Genomic DNA, 22,252 nt, shown 5'->3' with positions numbered 1-22,252 from the left:
ATGTAAAAATAACACAACCAGAAACACCTCGGACAAAGACCTTTATAATGATGTGGGTTTTATTGTCACGAATCGAGTGGTTTAACAGGAAATAGTCGGAAAGACAGACAGAATAAGTGTGTTATTTAAATAGATGTGCACCTCCACGTTTCTGAGTTTACTTGTTTTATGCCTTGTTTGTTGCTCTCGTTATATAGTGCACAATATCAATTTTTATCGTCATTACCTCCACCACCGAAGGTGAAGAAGGTTATGTTTTCACCCCTTTCTGTCTGTCTGTCTGTCTGTCTGCCTGTGTACAGGATATCTCAGAAAGTTGTTGATGGATTCGGATGAAACTTGCTGGACAGGTTGGGTGTGTGACAAGGACGAACAGATTAGATTTTGGTGAACATCAGGATCCGACGACTGGAATTTTAAACGTGATTCTTCACCATTGAGAGACAGGGCCAAAAACGATATATAGCATGATATCTCAAAAAGTTGTGGACGGATTCGGACGAAACTTGGTGGACAGGTTTGGGTGTGTGACAAGGAAGAATTGATTCGATTTTGGTGAAGATCTGAATACAGATCTGGATACGAGATTTATTTAATTTTTTTTCTAGTGATTCTTCACCATTGATATATTTATATATCTAAAAACGATATATTTATTGGGCCTGATATGTTCTTTTGGCTCAGACATTGCAAAGTGGAGGTATCTTGCTCTACCGAGTGCCCTTCTTGTTCATTTTGAGATATATATATATATATATATATATATATATATATATATATATATATATATATATATATATATATATATATATATATATATATATATATATATATATATATATATATATATATACCCCGGTTAAAATAGGTGTACCATATCCCTGTGTTGTAAGAGGCGACCAGGGTTGCATCAGGAAGGGCATCCGGCGTAAAACATGTGCCAAATCACTATGCGGGTCATACGGATGATCCGCTGTGGCGACCCCGAACGGGAGCAGCCGAAAGAAGAAGAGATATATATATATATATATATATATATATATATATATATATATATATATATATATATATATATATATATATATATATATTTTACAAGTTTATTTTTCATTCAGAAAATGACCAATGTTCATTTGATAAACATTTTCTTTTTCCTCATCTCTTTCTGCGATGTGAAGGCGAGCCGCATGGGCGTTGAAGCTGTTCTAGCCCTGCTTGATGCCACCCCAGACACTCCTGCCTGTGTTGTCTCATTGTCGGGAAATCAAGCCGTACGCCTGCCCTTGATGGAATGTGTACAAATTGTGAGTTTCATTGAAGCTCGTTTCTTTATACGCTACACATGCTGTGCCATACTTGCACTTCTCTTCAAACTGTTTATGTGATATGATGCTGCTATGTTCTCAAACTTTGGATGTCATTTAACGCTCCTGTGCTGCTTAGACCCAACAAGTCCAGAAAGCCATGGATGAACAGTCCTTTTGTGAAGCTGTGAAGCTCCGTGGGAGGTGAGATGGTCTTATTGGTTCTTAGCCAGCATCATTGTCAATCCACCCATTGTTCCATTTCTAAATGGCTTATTTTACACTAAAATCGTTCTTTCCCTTATTTGGGGAGTGGGGGGGGGGGAGTGGGACTGTGGAAGGAGTGGTGGGGCAGGGGGGGAGATAGTTTTACATTTTGTTTTCTTGTATATTGCAGATGTTGATTTGTTGCTGTGACAGCATCATATAATGCGAACAAATAGCACTAAAGTTTTACTCTATCTGCATCCGTGCTGTTACAGACAGTAATCCCTAAGAATGAAGAAAGTTTATTTAATCTATTTATTTTGGCACACATCTCATCAAGAAGCAGACGTTGAAGAGTTTGACAGGCTACATAAACTTAGAAAGAATTGTCATGTGCATGAGATTCAGAGAGACTGATATGCACATCTTAAGCTCAGGAAAAAGAAGCTCAAAAATATGAAGTTTTTCAATAGGTTTTTGTTGGTGGATCATTTTAAACTTTGTGAGAAAGTGCCGGGTGGTTGTATTTAGGCACGTACGTTTCTACAGAAGGGGAATAGTAGAACAAAGGAGGACAGACCTGGCGAGAGAAGGAATAGGTTAACCGCTTTTCGTTTGCATATTCTCATTGGTATCTGCTGGAGCTGGAGAGGGATAATGGAAATCGTGGATAAATCCAGATCTGTGAGCAGGTTGTAGGATACAGCCAGGTCGCCCACCACCGTGCATCGATCGAGCAGTACACTTCGTAGTGGGGTTCCTGTGGGAGATGCCATTCAAAAGCGCGGGAATATTGCGATTGTCTCCGCCGTACGTCCATATGTCTTAACCTGTAACTCCTACACCGTTTGAAATAGGAACTTGAAACTTTGGTACACAGTAGATATATGTATGCGGAAGTGCACAACACTTTCAGATTTTTGATATGACCCCGAGGGGCTGGGCCAGAGGGGTTAGGGTCATGGGGGTCGATTAAAAAAAATTGTCTTATAGCTTTTTAAATCAAACATATTCATGAGTTATACATTTAACAACATTTTTTTTTTTAACACATGATGATCAGAGGGTGCTTGGGGGGTAGGGGGTGCTTTGCGGATAGGGGGTCAAAATAGCTCCTCCTACACCGTTTGAGATAGGAACTTGAAACTTTGGGACATCGTAGATATATGTACGTTGAAGTGCACAACACTGTCAGATTTTTGATATGACCCCTAGGAACCGGGCCAGAGGGGGTGGGGTCATGGGGGCTGATTTTTTTTTTTTAAGTGTATTTACCATTGTACATGGTAAATTCTTTTATAAAGAACTTACTTATGTGGCCCCCATGAGTGACAAACAGTCACAGGTTTTACTGTATTTATCTAATTGATTATGAATAATTATAATTAATATTATACACAGTTCATTCCTACGATTAAATGGATGCCTAGTTCTATATTGCTGGACAGTGTTAAATGAATGTTTCATGAAATGTTGACATGCTTGCAATGACTTCTGATTTAGTAAACATAGCAAGTCTTTGGTCAGAAAGCACATCAAAGAGAAAAGAATAGTCAATCCATTTTGCAAGATAAAATTTCACCTCGCGTTAATGGGACAAAGCAGTGCACGTGGGAATATGCGATGGTGTGCCATCGACAACGTAGTTCTAGTTTGTTAATGTATCTACAACATCAAGAGCCAGGTGAAAATCTTAGAAACGTGTCTGTAATGAAGAGACAAACTCCAGCATGCTGGGAATGGAGGCCTTGTATTTCATAATAACTGGGCAGTACCAATAAAACACAGCACATAACAGTGAAGAATGCCCAATAAACACAGCCTTTTGAGGTCAGCTTTGAAGTCGATGACATTTTGTCACGAGAAGCTTCAGCGAGTGGCCTTCCGTCAAAGTCTGGTAATAGAAACTGACTAAATTGTTTTTAAAACCGTATTTTTTTTTTGAAAACCATTGTGAGGACTTCAAGCTTGCCTGGGTGGAAACTCGTGTTCCATTTTATTTTTATTTTTGTCTTAATTTTTCAGTTCAGCAGTCAATGAGTCCGCGATGTAACAGGAGGTGCGTGGGCACCTGTCACCTGAGATCAAGTCTGTTCCTTCCTCACCATTCCAAAACGGGTATAGGCATACTTAGTGCAAGTTTCTCAGTTTGCTGTGCTTATATTTTGCTTCTTTGTTGTGTGTTTTTGTTTTCAACAAAGGTTAGGGCATTTGTGATGTGTTGTTCAAAGAAGAAAATGCATGGCCAACAAAGAATTTGTTGTAAGTGCTATTCCACATTAAAAAAAAATTATTCTCGGAACCCATTCAACTCGTACCTATTTACCTCAATTTTCCACTTTTGCAATGTATGACAAATGAGCGAACCAGAAATCTCCTCTTGTGCCAAGTAAACACTAATTCTGTAACTTCTCTCAAGGTCGATTTGCCCTTCTGAATGATAATGGCCACACACCCTCCCTCCCCTTGTTGCTTTCCAGGTAACGCATTGTTTTAGAATAGTGGAGATAACCAGGCAGTCAAAGTTGAGGACACATTGTTCAACACACCTGTACTTGGTGTTTGATTCGTGGGAAGGAGGTTGTGATGTTAATGCACATCAATGTAGTACAAACTTTGGGAAGAAAAAAAAGAACACTCAGGCAGGATTCAGTCTTACACTTCTATTGTTGTAGTTCATACTGTTTAGATTAGGTGCATTGTGTTTGGTTCTTTGTGCAAATCAATGAAATGTGGAAAGAAGAAGAATAAGAAAAAAAATCCATTAAAAAAAACCCCGTGATTCCACATCGAGTTTTACAGTCTTATTCAATCTCACAAAGGCTTCAGCCTTTAATTATCAAACAAGTAGTCCAGACAATTCCTGTTCTCTCCTGAAAGCATATCACCCTTCATATTTAAATAGGTGTTATGTTGTTGCAGAAATGCTAGAAATTTCATCTTTGTGTCTGAAACGTCGGTCATTTTTTTACATATTGGTGTAAGTAATTTGATAGGCTAATTATTGGCCCATTCGATGTACTTTATTGCGAAGAAAAAATGACTTGGTGGAAGAAAAAAAAAAAAAACTTGGCTTGACACAATACAGGTTTTGTTTTTAAGGTCATCTCAATAAAGCCAGTCTCAAAGTCTGTCCGCCGGTCCGTACGTCCGTCCGCCCGTCCGTCCACAATCAAACCGAGTGGAGACAAATAACCAATAGTGTAATGGATAGAGGTCGATGAAACATGCACAACGATATAACTTTCAAGGTCGTCCAAGGTGGAGGTCAAGGTCACGAGGCTGTCAAAGTTGTGAAAATCGTCGATTTCAAATCGTATCTCCTCCCTCATATATCAAGAGAGATCAAATGTTTTTAGTGATTCAGATACAATGGACTATTATCTAGAACAACACGAGCCATTTTTTTTTTTTGAAATTTGCTCTCGTTCCGATTTTATAGCCCTTCAAACTTCGCTCTGACGACCTTCTGACGCTATGTTTGGAGAGTCGTATCTCGGCCACAGAGTAGAATAGCAGCCAGTAAATGGTATCGTTTGAGAGAGAACAACATGGTCTATCATGATCACACAGCAGCACGTCCATATTACCTACCACATGGATACCACGTATCACGTAACTTGGCAAGTACCGCGCCTGGTGTTGTCAGAGTCACTGATTTCAAATCGTCATGGAACCACAGGTATCACATAAATTAGCATTAAAGCGCACCTGCTGTTGTCACGATCACTTATTCAGAAAAGGGTCTCCTTCATCATAATTTGAAGTGACTGACTGTTCTGGTGATCTGCATTCTACGACCAGATACACGAGCCATGGAATCGATTATAGATGCCCCTACTTTGATTTTGCTTCTGTCGACCTCTGGCAGAGATGATCGGCACTCTCGCTCGGGGGTATTTTTTAAATTACTTTTTTATATTTTTTTGACTAGTCTTGACCATACATACACCGATTGTTTTTGTATACATAGTCAAGGCTCATGGGAGAGCTAGTATACTTAATGGATTAGGAAATGACAAACAAGAACGTGACGCAAAACACACGTGAATGGGGTGGACAAGATGGACACAGAAGGAAACTCCAAGGAGGGAGAACTGGAAAATTGGAAAGGAGAAGGGATTTTGGGTGGGGTATAATAATCTTTGTTGTTATAATGTAATCCTCTTTTTTTTTTTTGCATTATATCACAATTGAGTAGAAATTTACTGAGCTGTAACAACTGTGCCTGCAGGAGTTTTGAAAATAATCTCAACACCTATAAGCTTCTCTCGAATAAGAAGTCGAACACCACGTTTGAAAAGGTATGTCGGCATGATTGTGGTTTAGTTATTTAGTCAGAAATACTTTTTGGGAGGGGGGGGTTGGGGGTTGAAAGATTGTAAAAGATGTGCAAACGATAGCATGCGTGCGTGCGGACGTACCGGGTGTCTGAAAATGGATATAGCAAAACGAACGTTGAATAGTTTTGTTATTCGAGATACTGACAAAAATTTGATACCAATACATATCACAACACCGGATTTTCGGGGGAAACACGATGGCTTCCCCTCGTGGTGAGCCCCGGACCCCGAGCCATAACATACATATACATATAGTGGAAAAAAAAAAGTTCCTGTGCATCATTTACACTGATATAAAATGAGAAATGAAAACAAACATCATGTTGTTTGGTCACGTCAATATTTACGTTTGATAAACATAAAATAAACATGAGAATGTCAACACGTGTGTGCAAGACTCGAAGGGGTCAGGCATGGGAGCATGTGCTTGAGCAGCACGTCACGACATTCACTTTTCACCAGTACTCCAGGGGCTTCCGTCTGGCCAACTCCCAGGCAGATGCCTGGCCCATCCTAATCTCCTTGAGATGCCGATCAACCTGCCGTAACCACGAGGCACGTGGTCAGCCCACGGTGCGGTGAAAAGTCAGTTAACGGCTCAGTATCTCGTGTGACCACCATTGCATTGACAACGCTGCCTCGAAGAGGACACAAGATGGTTGAACAAGGCTTGTGGGATGTCAATCCAGATCTGTATCAAGGCATGCCACAGTTGGGCCAACGTCGCTGGCTGGTTTTGAAGACTGCACAATCATCGTTCCATTTCATCCCATACATGTTCTATGGGAGGAAGATCAGGCAAAATAGGTGTCCAGGGAAGTGTGGGAATGTTCTGTTGTACAATGATGTCAGTGACCACTCGTGCGACGTGAGGGCGCACGTTATCCTGTTGAAGTGTGACTTGACGTCCATGAAGCTGCAGGAACTGGAGGACATATTTTTGCAACACTTTAGTTGATAGAACAGAACAGAGAGCTTGCCGACCTTTACTTAATTATTTTTTTGTCCAAATCATGCTGGAATTTAGGAACGAATGAATAATCCCAAAAGTTCTGGAAATTGGGGGTTTATGGAAGGAATTCTTAAGTCATTTTTTGCCACCATAATTTGTGGTTTTACAAGTTTTGCCATGGTAAGCAGTCAATTATAGATGGAAACGTGAGACTTCTGCTTCCTGGAATCGGATACCTTCACTACACCATTGTGTAATTGCACCAAAATTGAAGTATTTCATAACGTCATGTGTGCAAAAACATGCGTTTGCACAGATTGATCAAGGGTTGACCAGAGGCCAAATATGGCCACGTGATTGGTCCTCTGTTGATGATGCGCTGTGCTGTGTCCAGGGAGCACAAATGTGTAGACAGAGCCCTATCAGCCATTCCAGGGACTCACGCTTGCTCTCGCTCTACGATATTTTGCTCTCACCGATCACAAAACGAGCCTTTCTGTTTATGCCCATCACCCCATACCCTTTGGTAGTCTTTAAACCTGTTCCCCGTTATCATTTAGTTCCTCGATGAGCCTAGACCCTTATATCAGAAAAGTGTTGTTCTTTTGATAGTATTACGATTGTGGAAATTCACAAAACACCATTCAGGTTCCCCAGAGATCAGTTATTTTGATAAGTCCGTGTTTTAGGTTAGAATCCCCACCGATGTGTAAAGGGGTTCGTGTGCCGGGCTGTGAATCTTTGAGGTAGTGTTATTCCTTTCTATCTTTTATTTTAACAACATCTACAAAAACCCGATCATCCCCGAACAACAGGAACGCCATCATCTTCAAACAAACATCATAAAACCATCACCTCCTCCTTGACAGCCGCAAAATGCCATTGGTTGCGAACCAGCGGCACAACAGTAAAGCCACGTCACACCGTCCGTGTGCAAACAGCCGCGAAGCGGCTGATTTGCATATTCGGATCAAAAAGACGTCTTCCCCCGAAATCACCCTGTGACGTAAGAATGGGGTTTCCCACCAGGGGTGAAAGGGCAGAGGTGAAAGTGGCACCAGCCTCGGGTGAAGAAACTGAGAGCGGCTTCCCCCGCCCGGGCTATAAAAAGGGCGAAGTCAAATCGCCAGAAGCAGTCGGGAGAGGGGAGAGAGGAAGGCGCATCAGAACAGTCAGAGGGGAGAGACGGGGCTGGTGGAGGCTGGAAGGACGGAGTTTGGAGTCGCTGAAGAGAAAGGCGCATCGGAGCTTGGTGGTCCGAGCAGACGGCCTTGAGGGCATCGAGAGACGCTGAGAAGTGAGCGGGTCCTGAAAGAGCATCAACTCTAAGAGAGCAAGGCCCGTTCGCTCCTCTGAAGCGTCGTTGACCAGGCCTGATCGACCAGGCCGTGGGGAAGGCCAAGCAACCAAGGAGAGCCGCCCGCCAAGCTGCTCAAGCCGCTGACGCGACTGGCGCGTTTTGCGATGCCCCAGGTGGAACAGAGACACAGGTCGCCGACCCGAAGACCCTCGAGTCGCCACCAGGGGCGAACAGGTAACCAGCCCGGTCTCACGGAGCTCTTCGGTCATCCTGGCTCTGAGTACCGTTAAAGGCTTACGAGCCATATTCTTTTCCTTGGGTTTTGTACGAAAGTCTGTGGCGCCTTGTCTCTTTTAAGTAGAACTGATTAAGTGCATGATTGCGTGTACATTGTTGCATAGCCCTCGGCTGTAGGCTTTTGCTCGTGTCTTCTCCCTATTCCCCCATCGATTGCTTGCCTGCTGTATAAAATAAATGCCCCCCCTGGTTTGAATGTCAACCTCATTGCATCATTTTCTGCCATTGTCTGCCACGACGCGCTCGGGATGTTAACTGGCTATTAAGGCCAATAAAAGTGATAATTTGGTCCGATGGAACTTGGCGATTTAAAACCGCTCGGCAAAACGCACACGGGACGAGCATGCTTAGCGGCTCGTTCCGTACAAGTCTCCGTCAAAGTATAAATTCTCGGTATTTCTGTCTGCGTGGATAATTAGGTATATCGACATTCGGCGATTGACCCTGTACCACGCGGACAGGATATTGACAAGTTTATGGTGCGTTAAGGCACCCGTAGCGGGTTTTCGGTGTTATCCGGAAGGCTACGACTGAATTCCGGCTTTCGGCGGGCACGCGACTGCGTTTGGGCTGAAGCGGTCGTGCGTGTCCGTCGGAACCCACGTAATTCGTAACAATATGTTGTATCAACTATTCTAATTGGGTTAATTGTCATGGTGCAATAACTATTGGGTGTGGATTGTTTTTGAGCTCGGTTCTGTTCAATTTTATTTTTTTTAATGGTACTTTTAACTCATCTTATTAATTGATAATTGAATTTCTCCAGGTGAAATTACTATCTCAGACTTGTGTGTCCGATAATCATGAAACAATCTAATCAGGTAATTTGTATAATTGATAAGGTTTTAACTTTCCACATAATTTGGAGTGTGGGTTGCATCACTGGTTATTGCTGATGTCTGCTTCACCGATTTTTTTTTTTCTTTTAAATGAGGGGGAATATGGAGAAACCAGAATGTCAGCTTTCCCTCATCCCTCCATTCCACCAGTCCAGCAATAACATACTTCTTCACAACCCGACAGAATACTGGGGTTTTTTTTTTTGTATACGTAGTTCAGGCTCATATGATAGCTCGTACCCTGAACGGATCAGGGCGTAACAGACAAAAACAGGATGCAAAACACACATCTATGGGGTGGACAAGATAGACACACAAGGAAACTCCAAGGAGGGAAAACTGGAAAATTGGAAGGAGGTGGGATTTGGGTGGGGTTAGCGAGGGGAGAAACGATCATGGTTTTGGACTGGGGACGATCTGAGATGGTGATGAACAGCTGTCTTAAAGACATGGAGGGAAGAATGAGATTGAAGAGGATGTGGAAGTTGATTCCCAGGAAGAAAATAAGAGGAACAAGTGAGTGGAGGTGAGTGGTGATTCTGGATTTGGGTAGTTTCACCAGAAGGGGATTGATTGTGGACAGAAACCTGGAAGGGGACAAAGCACAGAAAGAGCAGAGGGTGCAAGACCAGAAAGGAGGTGATCGAAGACAGAGAGGCCACTGACCTGTCTGCGATGGCGAAGTGATGGGCCCACAGACTCTGCTTCGTTGCAGGAGATTCCAATATTCTTAAAGGCCTTGATTTCCACAGCATCAAGCTGAGCAAGATGCGAGGCAGATGCACCAGCACAGAGAGGAAACGGTACTCGATCAAGTTGCGGATGAAAGCCTTGTTGGTAGATCGGAGTTCAGGTGTGCCGATGGAGGATGCCCATTCAGCGGCTGGCTTTGGAGGCCAACTTTGAAATGTGGTTTGCCCAAGAAAGATCATGGCTGATAGTGACTTGACAAGTCGTTGGATCATAACAAGTGAGTTAAAAAGGCAGAAAATAGCTTCCAATGCCATTCTTTGTGTGCGTTTGTCTGTCTGTGTCTTTTGTATTTTAATATCCATGTTTCTCTGTGCAGAGACCGAGTCGAGCTAAATTCTCTTTTTATTTATTATCATGGACTGAAGGATTTATAATCTTTGCGCGCTTGGGTGATCACACAATTTGTGCGAATTGTAAAAGCTAACTCTAATGAGTTATATCTTTGGAAGAATCATAGGAATTGTAATTTTAAATATGTGTTCAGTTATGAAATATAATGTTTATCCCCATGCTTTGAAAAAAGGCAAAAAAAAACTCCACTGATGTAATCGGCTCCGTCCGTCTGTCCGTCACACTATCTCCGCATAAACGATTGTGCAGAAATTCACTAAACTTGGTAGTTGTGATCATCACACGGCAAAGAGGTGCAAGAGCAGCATAATTTTGGCCCTGCCCACTGGGGTGGGATCAAGTCAAATACCCCCAAAAAATGCAATTACGGACACACGTTTTAAAAACATTTTCAATGAAACATTGCATATGCAATCAACATTGGGGGGCACATGAAATGTGTAACAGTTTATTTTATTTATTTATTTATTTGACCTTTGGTTCATGCCCCCAGGGGGTGTGGGGACTTCGAGTCACGGGGGTTGAAATGGGGAAAAGAAAATTTCAACTCAAACTTTGATATTGTGTCATTCCTGGTGGAAACCTTTGACATCTTTCAACTTTGCTTCTGGTGGGAAGCATGGGGGGGGGGGGGGGGTTTGCGATGACTTGCTATCGACTTCGCTCTGTTTGCTTTTCAATTTGATGAGTTGAATTCCTTCACATAAACACCTCACTTCTCGTATGTTTTGTCTCTGCCTTGTTTCAGTCTGGTTTCTCCATTGCTGTATTAAACGTGGGAGCACCTGCGGCTGGCATGAACGCGGCGGTGCGTGCGGCTGTACGCGTTGGCATCTCAGATGGCCACAGAATGTTTGCCGTCCATGATGGTTTTGAAGGTTTTGCCCAAGGACAGGTAATTAACATTGCATTTTGTATCTTGGATGAGACTGATATGACTGGAGTACCATTCTTCAGTATAAACTGATGTGCTGTTGAAGCGGTTACCTGGGCGAGAGGAAAATGAGTTTCCTTACAAAAATCTTCAACACAGGAGGAGGCTATTAAGCCCATTAAGTCTGCGTATTGATTGCTAGCCTATGGTTGTTTATCCGTGCTCTTTCGTTTTTTTGAATGCTGAGCGTCAAGCAAGGAAACAGCACATACCATTTTAGTGTTTGGTATGACTCGACTGGGGTCGGGTTCGAACCATTGACCTCCCAGACTCCAGAGAGGGCACTCTAATCGTTACGCCACAGAGTCTGGTTAAAAATTTGCGGAGCGGGTAACTTTGTCTTCCAGTGGAAGTTCAGCACAGGATTTTGATCATGGTACCGCTATACTACTGCTACTTTTGACGAGCACTTTTGATGATAGTCTATAAGTCATCATCTCACCATTTTAAAGCCTTTATCCCTGAGCAGGGGTCAGCTTTTTGTGGGCTCCAATCGTGGTACCCTTTGTTGTGGCAATGTTTTTACGGCCGGATGCCCTTCCTGACGCCAACCCTTTAGTCGCCTTCGACCCTGCAAGGATAATTACCAGTATACTGGTGTTCATTTCGCCGACCTTCGGAAGGATGACAGGCTGAGTCAACCCCCCTGATGCTAACTCAGCGCCCAGCGGGGCTCGAACTCAGGACCCCAAGGATCCCAAGCCCCCGCCTTAATCCCTGAGCCACACCAGGCTCATTGATGATGGTCTATAAGTACGGCACTATAATACAGCATTTTATGTTCATACAAGCAGGAAACAGTCTCCAGTCGGATTGTATTCCTTTTGAAACTGAACTTCGACTAGTCGATTAACTCCACATGGGTATGTGACCTCTGTGACAAATACGCTTGGGTAAGCTTAAATACTGTGCTCACATCCTTTATTTATTTATTTATTTTTGGGTCAGGAACGTTTTTTTGGCCTCTCCTCCTCTACTCCACCACCCTTCTCCTCCATTTCTCTCCACTCGTTTTCCTTTTCTGAAGTATTTAAACTGATGATTTCTGTGCAAATGTACATGGAGTTTATATTACGTCTTATCCAATGTTACATAATATGGACTGCCTTTTTAGGTCATCTCTTCGAGCATGACCGAATAATATTGGTGTTGAGAGGAGAGGTGACGATCCGTCCGTCCGTCCGTTCACAATGAAGTTGAATCGGGAGATCTGGTCATTAGTGATCCTGATAGAGGTCGATGAGACGTACACGATGGTATGACTTTCAAGGTCACCGAAGGTCAAGGTCAAGGTCAAGGTCACGAGGCCTTTGAAGTTGCGAAAATGATGATTTTCAAATTCTATCTCCTCCGCCATTTCTCAAGCGATCTTGAATTTGATTGTGGCATATGAATCTATGGGACAATGTCTATATTTGGTCGGGCCGGATTTTCGATATTCGCTTTCGTTTTCGTGTCACGTGACTTCAAAGTTGGCAAAAAATTCGAAAATGACGATTTTCAAAATCTATCTCCTACATTTCTCAAGCGATCTTGAATTTGATTGTAGCATATAAATCTATGGGACAATATCTAAATTTTGTCCGGCTGGATTTTCGATATTCGCTTTCATTTTCGCGTCACTTGACTTCAAAGTTTGCAAAAACTGCCCTACCTTCAGGAGGCTATATATTTTCTCGCAGAGATGACCGTCACTCCTGCACGGGGGTATTTTTTTTTTCATTTTATTCCAGCCAGATTTACCACAAAGTATACCGTTACTCCCACAGAATATCCTACACAAAGTGCTTTTTACATCTCACCTAGCAGCAAGACTAATGGAGCACACATGAACATCAGATAAACAAAGAAACCATTCAAGGACAGCTATTTGGCTTTGCAGGCAGCATCAACTTGGAGCTTGTCCTAAGTTGTTTCAAGCAAAACTTTTCTGCTTTGGCAACACAAGGTAATAGTGTATTGCATTACATCAAAGATTACCCAAGGACTTGGACAAGAACAGCTGGAATGGCACAAAGTTACCAAATATATATTTTTGCATAGTGAGAAAATGGTCAAAGTGTGACACGTTATTTCCTGTGGGTTGTTAATCAGGTGTCCCTTCAGGTGTTACAAATTGCTCGTTGGAAAACCCCATGCTATCATGCCATTTTTTGTATACAGACTTGAGGCCCATGGAGGAGCTAGAACAAAAAAATACAGTGGAAATGGGGGGAGGGGGGGGGTGTGGAAGGAGGAACACACCAACAGCAGGCTGGGTGTGTTCTGGCTTTCAAAAGGAATTAGCCACTGTGGCTAATCCAGGTTTGGAATGATTAGCCACAGGAGAAAGGAAATAGCCACATATTTTATTCAAAAGTTCTTTTTTAGCAATATGAAATAATAAGTTAATTTTCAGGTGGATGTGTGAGTTTTATGGGTGAGGTTGGTTGGATGAGTGAGTTGGATTGTTCAGATTGGTTGGATGAGTGAGTTTGACGTGTGAGATTGGTTGAATGAACCACTATCAGGGGAGGTGGTGATTGTGAGGGATGGTGGTGTTGATGGTGTGTGTGTGTGTGTGTGTGTTTGTGGGGGGTATGGTCGTTGTGCCTTTAGTAGGTGGTAGTGGGGGATGGGGGTGGTTGTGGACCAGGATTGGACTTGTACGAAAGTCCAATTGTAAGCTTGTACGAAATTACGCGTGATTCCCGTAATCAAAACATACAAAATGGCGGCCGGCTCGGCCGTCTCAACGAAAGTTGAATTCTGTGCTAAAATCGCCAAAAATTCGTCCAAAACTGGTAAAAAAAAAAAAAAACACTAAAACATGGATTAGCCACAGTGGCTAATGGGTGGTTTAAAATATTAGCCACAGGTAAGGGGAATTCGCCCTGTGGTGACGTGGCGAGCGGCAGCGTACACCCAGGCAGGGTAGAAGGACAAGATAGGAGACCTGTGTGAAGATAAGGACACAGGTAAAATGATAGCAAAGGGAGGGGGAGGAGGATACAGGCTGTGAACAAGCTGGCTACATGTGGAAACTCTTCATCATAGAAGTGGAAAGGAAAACAATGGAACAAATGATTTTTTAAAAAATATTATTGTGTAATTAATTGTTCACGGACACGATCTGTTCTTTTTCTAATGCCATGACTTTAATCACAGATCCATGAGATTAATTGGAGAGATGTTGGTGGTTGGACTGGCCAAGGAGGTTCATTGCTTGGCACAAAGAGGTATGTACAGTACATGGAAGTACGCTAGGACTATATGCTGAAGTAAAGTTCATCGACCAGAACTATTTTGAGCTGTAAAATTTGAATTGTGCTATCTTTTTTCTTTTTCTTTTCTTTCAAGTATATCAGCCGAACCGACCCACAAAATCCAAGATTATATTCTACTTGATAGTTGTAGAATGGCTGCATTGGATAAGACTTAAACACAAATTAAAATTGGAAGAATCGATACTATAAAAGGAGCCGTGCATGCGAGTTCCAGACATATCTATACCTTTATATCCCTCGACACCCCGAAGACCCCTTGATACCGAAAGACCATTTAGAGCCTTGAAGACCCTTATGACCCTTCCAAAGACCCTTGAGAACCCTAATACCTCGAAGACCCTTCAGACCCTTTTGACCCTGAAGACCCCACCACCTCAGTACCAAGCTTAGAGAGTGCAAAATGGAATTGATTAATTTTCTCTGTCTCTTTTTTTCAGGTTGTGCTCATCTTGGTTGTTAGCATAGTGAAAAATCCCGTGTGGCATCGAGAAAACGGTGTCCAAGACAATTTCACCCCATCATAATAAAATGAGATTTTATTGTTGCCAAACCAGGAATTTTTCGTGATATCAAATTGAAACTTACACGGCTTATTTGTACGTATATGTAGAATAGATGTATAACATCTGGTCAAAATTAGTCAAAGGTCAAGGCCATCCAAAACATGTAAAACACCTATTCGGCCACAAATAGAAAATGTATCAACCAAATTTGTTACATACAACAATCAATCATGTAAAACACTTGATGGATCAAATTTTAGAAAATACCAAATTGCCGTTTCCCCGGCAACTATTACAAACGAGAGTTGTTGTTCTGAGCGGACTGCCATTGTCGATAAGGTAAACATGTACCACGTGTCACTGTGCACATCGCTTTACATTGAATTCCCGTTTCTACCGACCCGAAGACTCTCTCGACCCCAAATACATTTTTACAGAAAAACGTACATTTTATATACGCAGAAATTAGAAATGCTACGCACAAATCACCGCTTTAAAAAATGGCAATATGCATTAGTCATATACAGAAATAAAAAGTAACATTTATTTAACACACAAAAATCGCAGCAAAACCAGTCGTTTAAACTACAAAGTGATAATACAGCAGAATACAAGTCCGTGTGAAGGCTTGTGCAGATCTGTGTCAGGCTCCACAACAGTTGAGAGCTAGCTGTTCAGATATCCCACATGGAATAGCTTGCCAGTTTAACTTTGTGTGGGAATCCACTCTGTGCTGATGACAGCCAGAGCCAGAAACACTTCTGTGGTTTTATTCCTTTCCCAATGGGGGGGGGGGGGGGTTGGCATTAATGCAGTGATTTTTTTTAAAGCTTTCATTTTGACACTTCTCAAAAAGTGAATGTATCCTCAAAACGAATACATCTTCAAAAATGCTGAGTAGCGGCGAAAACTGGTGTTTAGCACTAAGCAGTTCTGTATTTCACATTGATGAAAAGGATACTTTTAAAGAAAATGAAAGGCGAGGCAGGGCCCCAGATAAACTGGATTCCCTGAGAACTAACCATCCTCGAAGAATTTGTGTTCCTCGATGAGTTATTGCTGTAATTGATTAAAATAACTCTGCTGTTGGGCTGAGCGGGGGGGAGGGGGGTAGCCAATTCTGAGTTAGCCAGTGATGCAGCAGTTATCCAAATCGAAGGTGTGTATGTGGGGTTTACATACACATGTGGGGTTTACTGTGGGGTTTACAATTACTGTGGGGTTTACTGTGGGGTTTACATTACTGTGTAATGTGGGGTTTACAATTGTAAAGTGGAAACAAACATCCTTCCTTTACCAGCTGGCAATATGAATAATTTTACAGTAACAGCTAGATTTTATAAGTTAAAAAATACCTTTGAGATAATCACATGTGAAACCTCAAAAACAGTCGAGTTATATTAACTTAAAGCAACTGCTCGATGCAACATGTTGGGTTTGCAGCCGGGAATATTAAATTCAACCGAAGAAGCTCACTGACTCTATGACATGACATTGACATCATGTATATAAGTTATGCCAACATATCACTTCCAAACTGGGAGGCATCCATATGGCACCCAAGCCTTTGCAGACTGAGATTAAAGCCTATGGTTACAAATAGACGAAAGCAGAGATGTCGATCCAGATTTCACCCTTGTTGTGGGCTCATCAGGACAAAATGCTTCTGATTGTTTCAGGACAATTCGTGATCAATTCGCTGATCAGAACAATTTGTGACCATATTAGGCTCATTAATAAAACAAATCGAACCCCTTAATATACCCCCACTTGATGCTTTAAGGGCTTCAAAATTCACCATCATTCTGTTCAATCCCTCTGTTACTTTCAATCATTCCTCTTTCACACCATCAGTTCATTCCCCCCTCCACCCCTCCCCCACACCTTTTTCAATCCACCAATTACCTCCCCTTCATCAAACATCCTTTCAATAATCCCTCCTTTATCCCATCAGCCAGTTTCAATGGTCCACCCTTCACCAAACATCATTTTGACAATACCTCCTTCACCCCATCGGTCTTACCTTCAGCCCCGTAGCCATTCAGTCATCCCTCGGTCTGGCGGAATCCCTCTCCCTTTGCCCTCCATTCTCGCATTGCTTAATTGGGCACGTTCGATCCATCTGTGGTCGTTAATCCGTCAGGCCGATCGGATTTCCTTCCCCGCATAGGATTGGGACTAAGCCCATTCGCACATGCGTGTTTGTGGCCTGCGGGACAGCGCTTATCGCAGGCATGGCACAATGCATAACTGTATAAGTGGGTGTTTTGTGCACACAGAGAGGGGCTGGGAGCTCTTGTCGTGGCCTTGGGCACGTGGGGGGGGGGAGGGGCGAGCGCTGTACTGAGCGTTCCCTCAGAATGGCATGGCATTTTCCACATGTGACGTCGTGAACCTGCCCCCATCGGCTGCAGACCAACGAGAGAAGAGAAGACTCGTGGGAGGAGGGAAGAAAGAGCAGTGTGAAGAAGAAGAGAAAGCAGACGGAGAAGTCTGAGAGAAGCGGGAAGGCTCGCATGAGCTGGGATGTATAGAGCTCATGAGAGGAAGGAAAAGAGCTGATGAGTAGATGGCTCAGAGACGCAGAAGGCGGAGGGATGGAGAAGGCTCATGAGGGGAGGAAAAAAGTGTGTGAGGGTGAAGAAAGGAAGTTTTCATGAGCAATTGGTGTCAGCTTGTGTGGAAAAGAACACTTCTTCCACTAATGTCGTCCTGCAGTCTCGATCCTGTCAGCCAAGAAGGACGAGGGGGGTGAACGGCGGCACCTCATTGGCGAGAGCCTGGATAAGAAGAATCTGAAGCAGAGGAGGGTGAGTCACATATCTGGCACGCCGAGGAGGACTTGCCTCCCCTTCATGAAACATCCTTTCAACAATCCCTCCTTTATTCCATCAGCCAGTTTCAATGGTCCACCCTTCACCAAACATCATTTTGACAATACCTCCTTCACCCCATCGGTCTTACCTTCGGCCCCATAGCCGTTCAGTCATCCCTCGGTCTGGCGGAATCCCTCTCCCTTTGCCCTCCATTCTCGCATGGCTTAATTGGGCACGTTCGGTCTAGGCACCTTAAGGACGCGGCTTCTTGTCCCATTTTGATCCTGCCACTGCCCATCTTCCCCATCAATTTTCCTCTGCATTCTGTTGTATATTTGGCCTGTGTAAGGTGAGGGAGAAAGGAAAATGCTATTTTTCTTTTCTCCATACTTTACTTTTATTTTCAAGTTCTTGTTATATTCTTTTCCCCTGAGTGAATGATGGCCAAGTCTTTTGTTTAAGTAAAACTGAAGAAGAATGTACGTGTTGTGGTTAAATCTGCTCTTATGTGCTTTTTTGCTTTGTTGCTTGTAAATACTTGCTTTTAAATGGTTGCTTGCTTATATGTTTGTAAAAAATAATTGTTTTTTTGTTATTTCCAATCTCTCAGTTCTCTTTTCCTTTATTGGTCCGATGCAGTGCACAAGTAAGGTTAGACTGGATGTTCTACCCCAATAATTTGCTCTTGTTAGCCAGTGCACACTCACTGAAATGCTCGACAATAATCTGAGTGCATTGAGGGCATGTGACTCTAATTGACCGGCGTTCCACAGGTGAGGTATCACGTGAAGTAGTGTAACCCTGACCGGATTGGCCGTGCCAATCGGCGTTCATGGTTGCCTAGCATCCTGCCGGTGTGCGGAGTTATCCGTGCCTGGCAGCCTCAGGACCAGCCATTCCGGAGGGACCTGAGTGCTTCCCCCCAGTGGAACCGGTATCTGGTCTAGCCCATGGACTATTAACTTAAGTAAACAATTATTTTGAGGTTTGCAATGAAGATAATAAGTCTCAAGTGTTGTGGAGTTAGTATAATTTACATCCTTTAAATGTTAATGCATTGTGGTAGTAATAGCCGTTACTATTCAATAAATGCCTTGGGCTTGTGAGAAGAAAAAAAAAAACGATTGTGCGTATGTGCCTGTGCGTGCATATGTAATAAATATACGTGAGGTAAACGTGTCATTGCATTCCTGGAATCACCTTTTCACAGAAGAGATCAAGCTGAGTAAATACAAGGTTGGATAATTGATTGTTCTTATCACATCGGTCTGATGGGCAAAAAATACGTTTTCTTGTATTACCGAATGTATTTCATGCTACTTAACTGGCCCAAAATGCCTGTCCAATTTTTGAAGTACGGGACAAACTCGGCATTCTAAAATACTGAGATGCACATAAATATCACAGACATAGCGAAAATGTGATATTATCAGACGTACTACCTATTGTTTTGGATATTGACAATCATGCCTTATGATGTTTTGTTTTTATTTTATGCAGAACTCTTCCAAGTAAATCACTCGAAGCTATTGCTGAACAAATTCGGGTACACAATGTGAATGCCTTGCTGATCATCGGCGGATTTGAGGTTTGTTTTGAATAATTTTGCACAGACATAGTTTTGTTAACCTTTAAGACAGATGTTGTCGTCATAATATTATTATAATTTTGGATGTTCAGTTATTACTGTTATTTTTATGCCTCCACTGGCGGAGTCGTCGGAAGCATTGCGTTTTCAGGTTGTTCGTCCATCCTAATTTTCCGTTTTTCTCTGCAACCGCTTATCCGATTGACACAAAATTTTCACCGTAGGAGTGACTACTTATGTATAATTTTTTTTTTAATGATAATTATGACATCATAGGTCACGTGGTGTGATAGCCATGTTGGAAAGAAGGAAAAACTTTGGACCTCTATCTTTGAAACCACTCAATGGAAAAAAAATTGAAACTTGGCACATGGCAGGTACTCTTGATGGGAAATAAGTTTAATTTTTTTTTTTTTTTAAATCTCATCTGGGGCGCTAAATTTTATGGGGGTGGGGGGAATTGCTGACTCAATCGGTCACATGGTTCGGCAGCCATATATATATTTATATATATATATATATATATATATATATATATATATATATATATATTTATATATATATATATATATTTATATATATATATATATATATATATATATATATATATATATATATATTGTCATAAAAGCTTTCAACAATCTTCTCCGAAACAGCTGAACAGATCAAGGTGAAACTTTACAGGTATGATCGCCCATCCATGAGGAACATTAAGTTCTCCACTTGTGATGTAGTAATGTGGGCAGAGGCATATCTGGTGATGTCTTGACATTGAAGAGTACCCTTCTAGTTGTTCTTGTTTTTGTTTATTTGCTTATTTATTTACTCATTTTATTTATTGGGAGCAAGTCTTGGGAGTCACCACATTGTTTTGCAATTCATAGTATTGAGATTGATGCTGTTTGTCACTCTTTCGATTCAGACAATGCTTTCTCTTTTGAAATATTTTGGGACAGTTCAGCCAAATTGGTGCAGAGAATCAGGGAAATTAAATTTTAAATTTGGCCAGCATATCAAAACAATGGCATGGTCTTTCTTTTTAAAAGAAGACTTAATTTCGAAAGTTTACGAGCAATTCCTGTCAAGCAAGACAGCTGGCTTAACCACCAATAGAAACTTTTACAGCTGAAAAGTATGTGTTTGTTGGACTTCAATGCATTCCTGAGCCACTGCACAGAATGACTTGAAAACTATTGGTTGTACTCAAACTATATATGGGAAAGTTTTAGGCAGTAAATAACATTCATAGTTTGAGGAGTTAATAGGGGGAGGGGTGGGGGAGCGAAGATGACAATTATCTCTGTAAATATGGATGTTATAATGGCACTTGTGGTAGAAGTGCATATTACTAGTCCTAAAATATGCCAATCCTGGATGAATTAACCTGTCCTTAAGGGTGGGTTCTTTGCTGGTAGGATTAAGTTCGCATAATCAACTACATCACGAGCAACCCTTCTACTTGCTGGTTCCTCTCAAAGCTAAGGCTTACCGAAATATATAACACAATACTTTAATGAAAATAATGGCACAGTAAACTCAAGGCAGTGTGGCATTTGGTGAACTGCACAAAAAAGGAATGAATTAACAGGAAAATAGAAGATAGGGAAGGAAGGAAATATAGTAAACACCCAGTGAAAGGGTTAGCTTAGGGAGGGTTATGGGGATCGAAAAGATCATGAGCAGAAGGGATGACATGAGATTGTCAGGTCAGGTCAGGTCAGGTATAGGAGCATTTGCTGGAGTCACGCGTTGCTGCGTCCACTTTCCGCCGGTCCTCCAGGGACCTCCGTCTGGCCATACCCCAGGCAGATGCCTGGCCCATCCCCATCTCCTTGAGATGCGGATCAATCTGTTGCAACCACGAGGCACGTGGTGGGCCCATTAGCCTCCTCCACTCATGAGACTCCCTCGCTGAGAGAATCTGGTGAGCAGGATCAGCGAACGGGAAACCGAGCTGCATGTCCATACAGCCGCAGCTGATGCTCACGGACTATGCAGGTAACAAACATCATTTGAGTCTCTCTCAGCAACCGCTCGTTGGACAGAAAGTCTGACCAGCGATAGCCAAGGATTCTCCGAAGAGACCTGGTACCAAAGGAATTAAGTCTCTATCTCAGATCCTTGGTCAGAGTCAAAGTCTGACATCCATAGAGCAAGACTGGTAGCACAAATGACCTGAAGATTCAGACTTTCGTCCACCCGCACAGGTACCGGCAACGCCACACCCCATGATCCATGACACCCCAGGCCCGACCCAGACGTCTATTGATCTCTGACTCGCAGCCAGCAGAGACATGAATATCACTGCCAAGGGAAGTGAATCCCTCCACAACCTCAACATCCTCACCACAAACAGGCACAGACAGGATAGCAGCATTCAAGATGTCATTGAAAGCCTGGATCGTAGTTTTGACCCAGGAAACCCGTAATGCCAGCGGCGACGACTTCTTATTCAGCACCTCGAGGGCCCCAAAAAGGATATCAAAAGTCTCCGCAAAGATGACTGCATCATCTGCAAAATCCAGGTCAGAGATCTTGACATTCCCAAATGATGCACCACAGCTTGATCTCTCTGACATCCTCCCCAGAATCCAGTCCATACAAGTGTTGAAAAGTGTGGGGGCCAATACACACCACTGACGAACTCCAGTAACAACTGGAAATAAGTCAGAGATGGTACAGCCACATCTCACAGCACTCTCAGTACCAGAGTAGAGTTCAGACATCAGATCGATCAGTTTCGGTGGCACCCCACGAAGACCAAGAATCCTCCAGAGGACATCCCAATTCACTCAATCA

At 42.6% G+C, this 22,252-nt stretch overlaps 1 protein-coding gene across 6 annotated transcripts in view; it reads left to right on the top strand.

Moving 5' to 3' along the window:
• PFKP (phosphofructokinase, platelet) overlaps window positions 1-22,252 on the top strand; it is a 115,343-nt gene that overhangs the window by 45,611 nt on the left and 47,480 nt on the right. For all 6 annotated transcript variants that reach the window (XM_085859623.1, XM_085859625.1, XM_085859622.1 and 3 more), the window contains exons 10-15: window positions 1,179-1,304; window positions 1,444-1,508; window positions 5,746-5,815; window positions 11,095-11,241; window positions 14,428-14,498; window positions 19,366-19,453. In XM_085859623.1, coding sequence (XP_085715749.1) covers window positions 1,179-1,304; window positions 1,444-1,508; window positions 5,746-5,815; window positions 11,095-11,241; window positions 14,428-14,498; window positions 19,366-19,453 — 567 coding nt within the window. The remainder of the gene's footprint in view (window positions 1-1,178; window positions 1,305-1,443; window positions 1,509-5,745; window positions 5,816-11,094; window positions 11,242-14,427; window positions 14,499-19,365; window positions 19,454-22,252) is intronic.

Source organism: Eptatretus burgeri, chromosome 16 (genome assembly GCF_056783735.1).
Source record: "Eptatretus burgeri isolate ZD-2024b chromosome 16, Ebu_testis_v1, whole genome shotgun sequence".
NCBI lineage: Eukaryota > Metazoa > Chordata > Myxini > Myxiniformes > Myxinidae > Eptatretus > Eptatretus burgeri.
The sequence above is the reverse complement of the archived record's forward strand: the minus strand, read 5'-3'. Positions and strand labels throughout refer to the sequence as shown.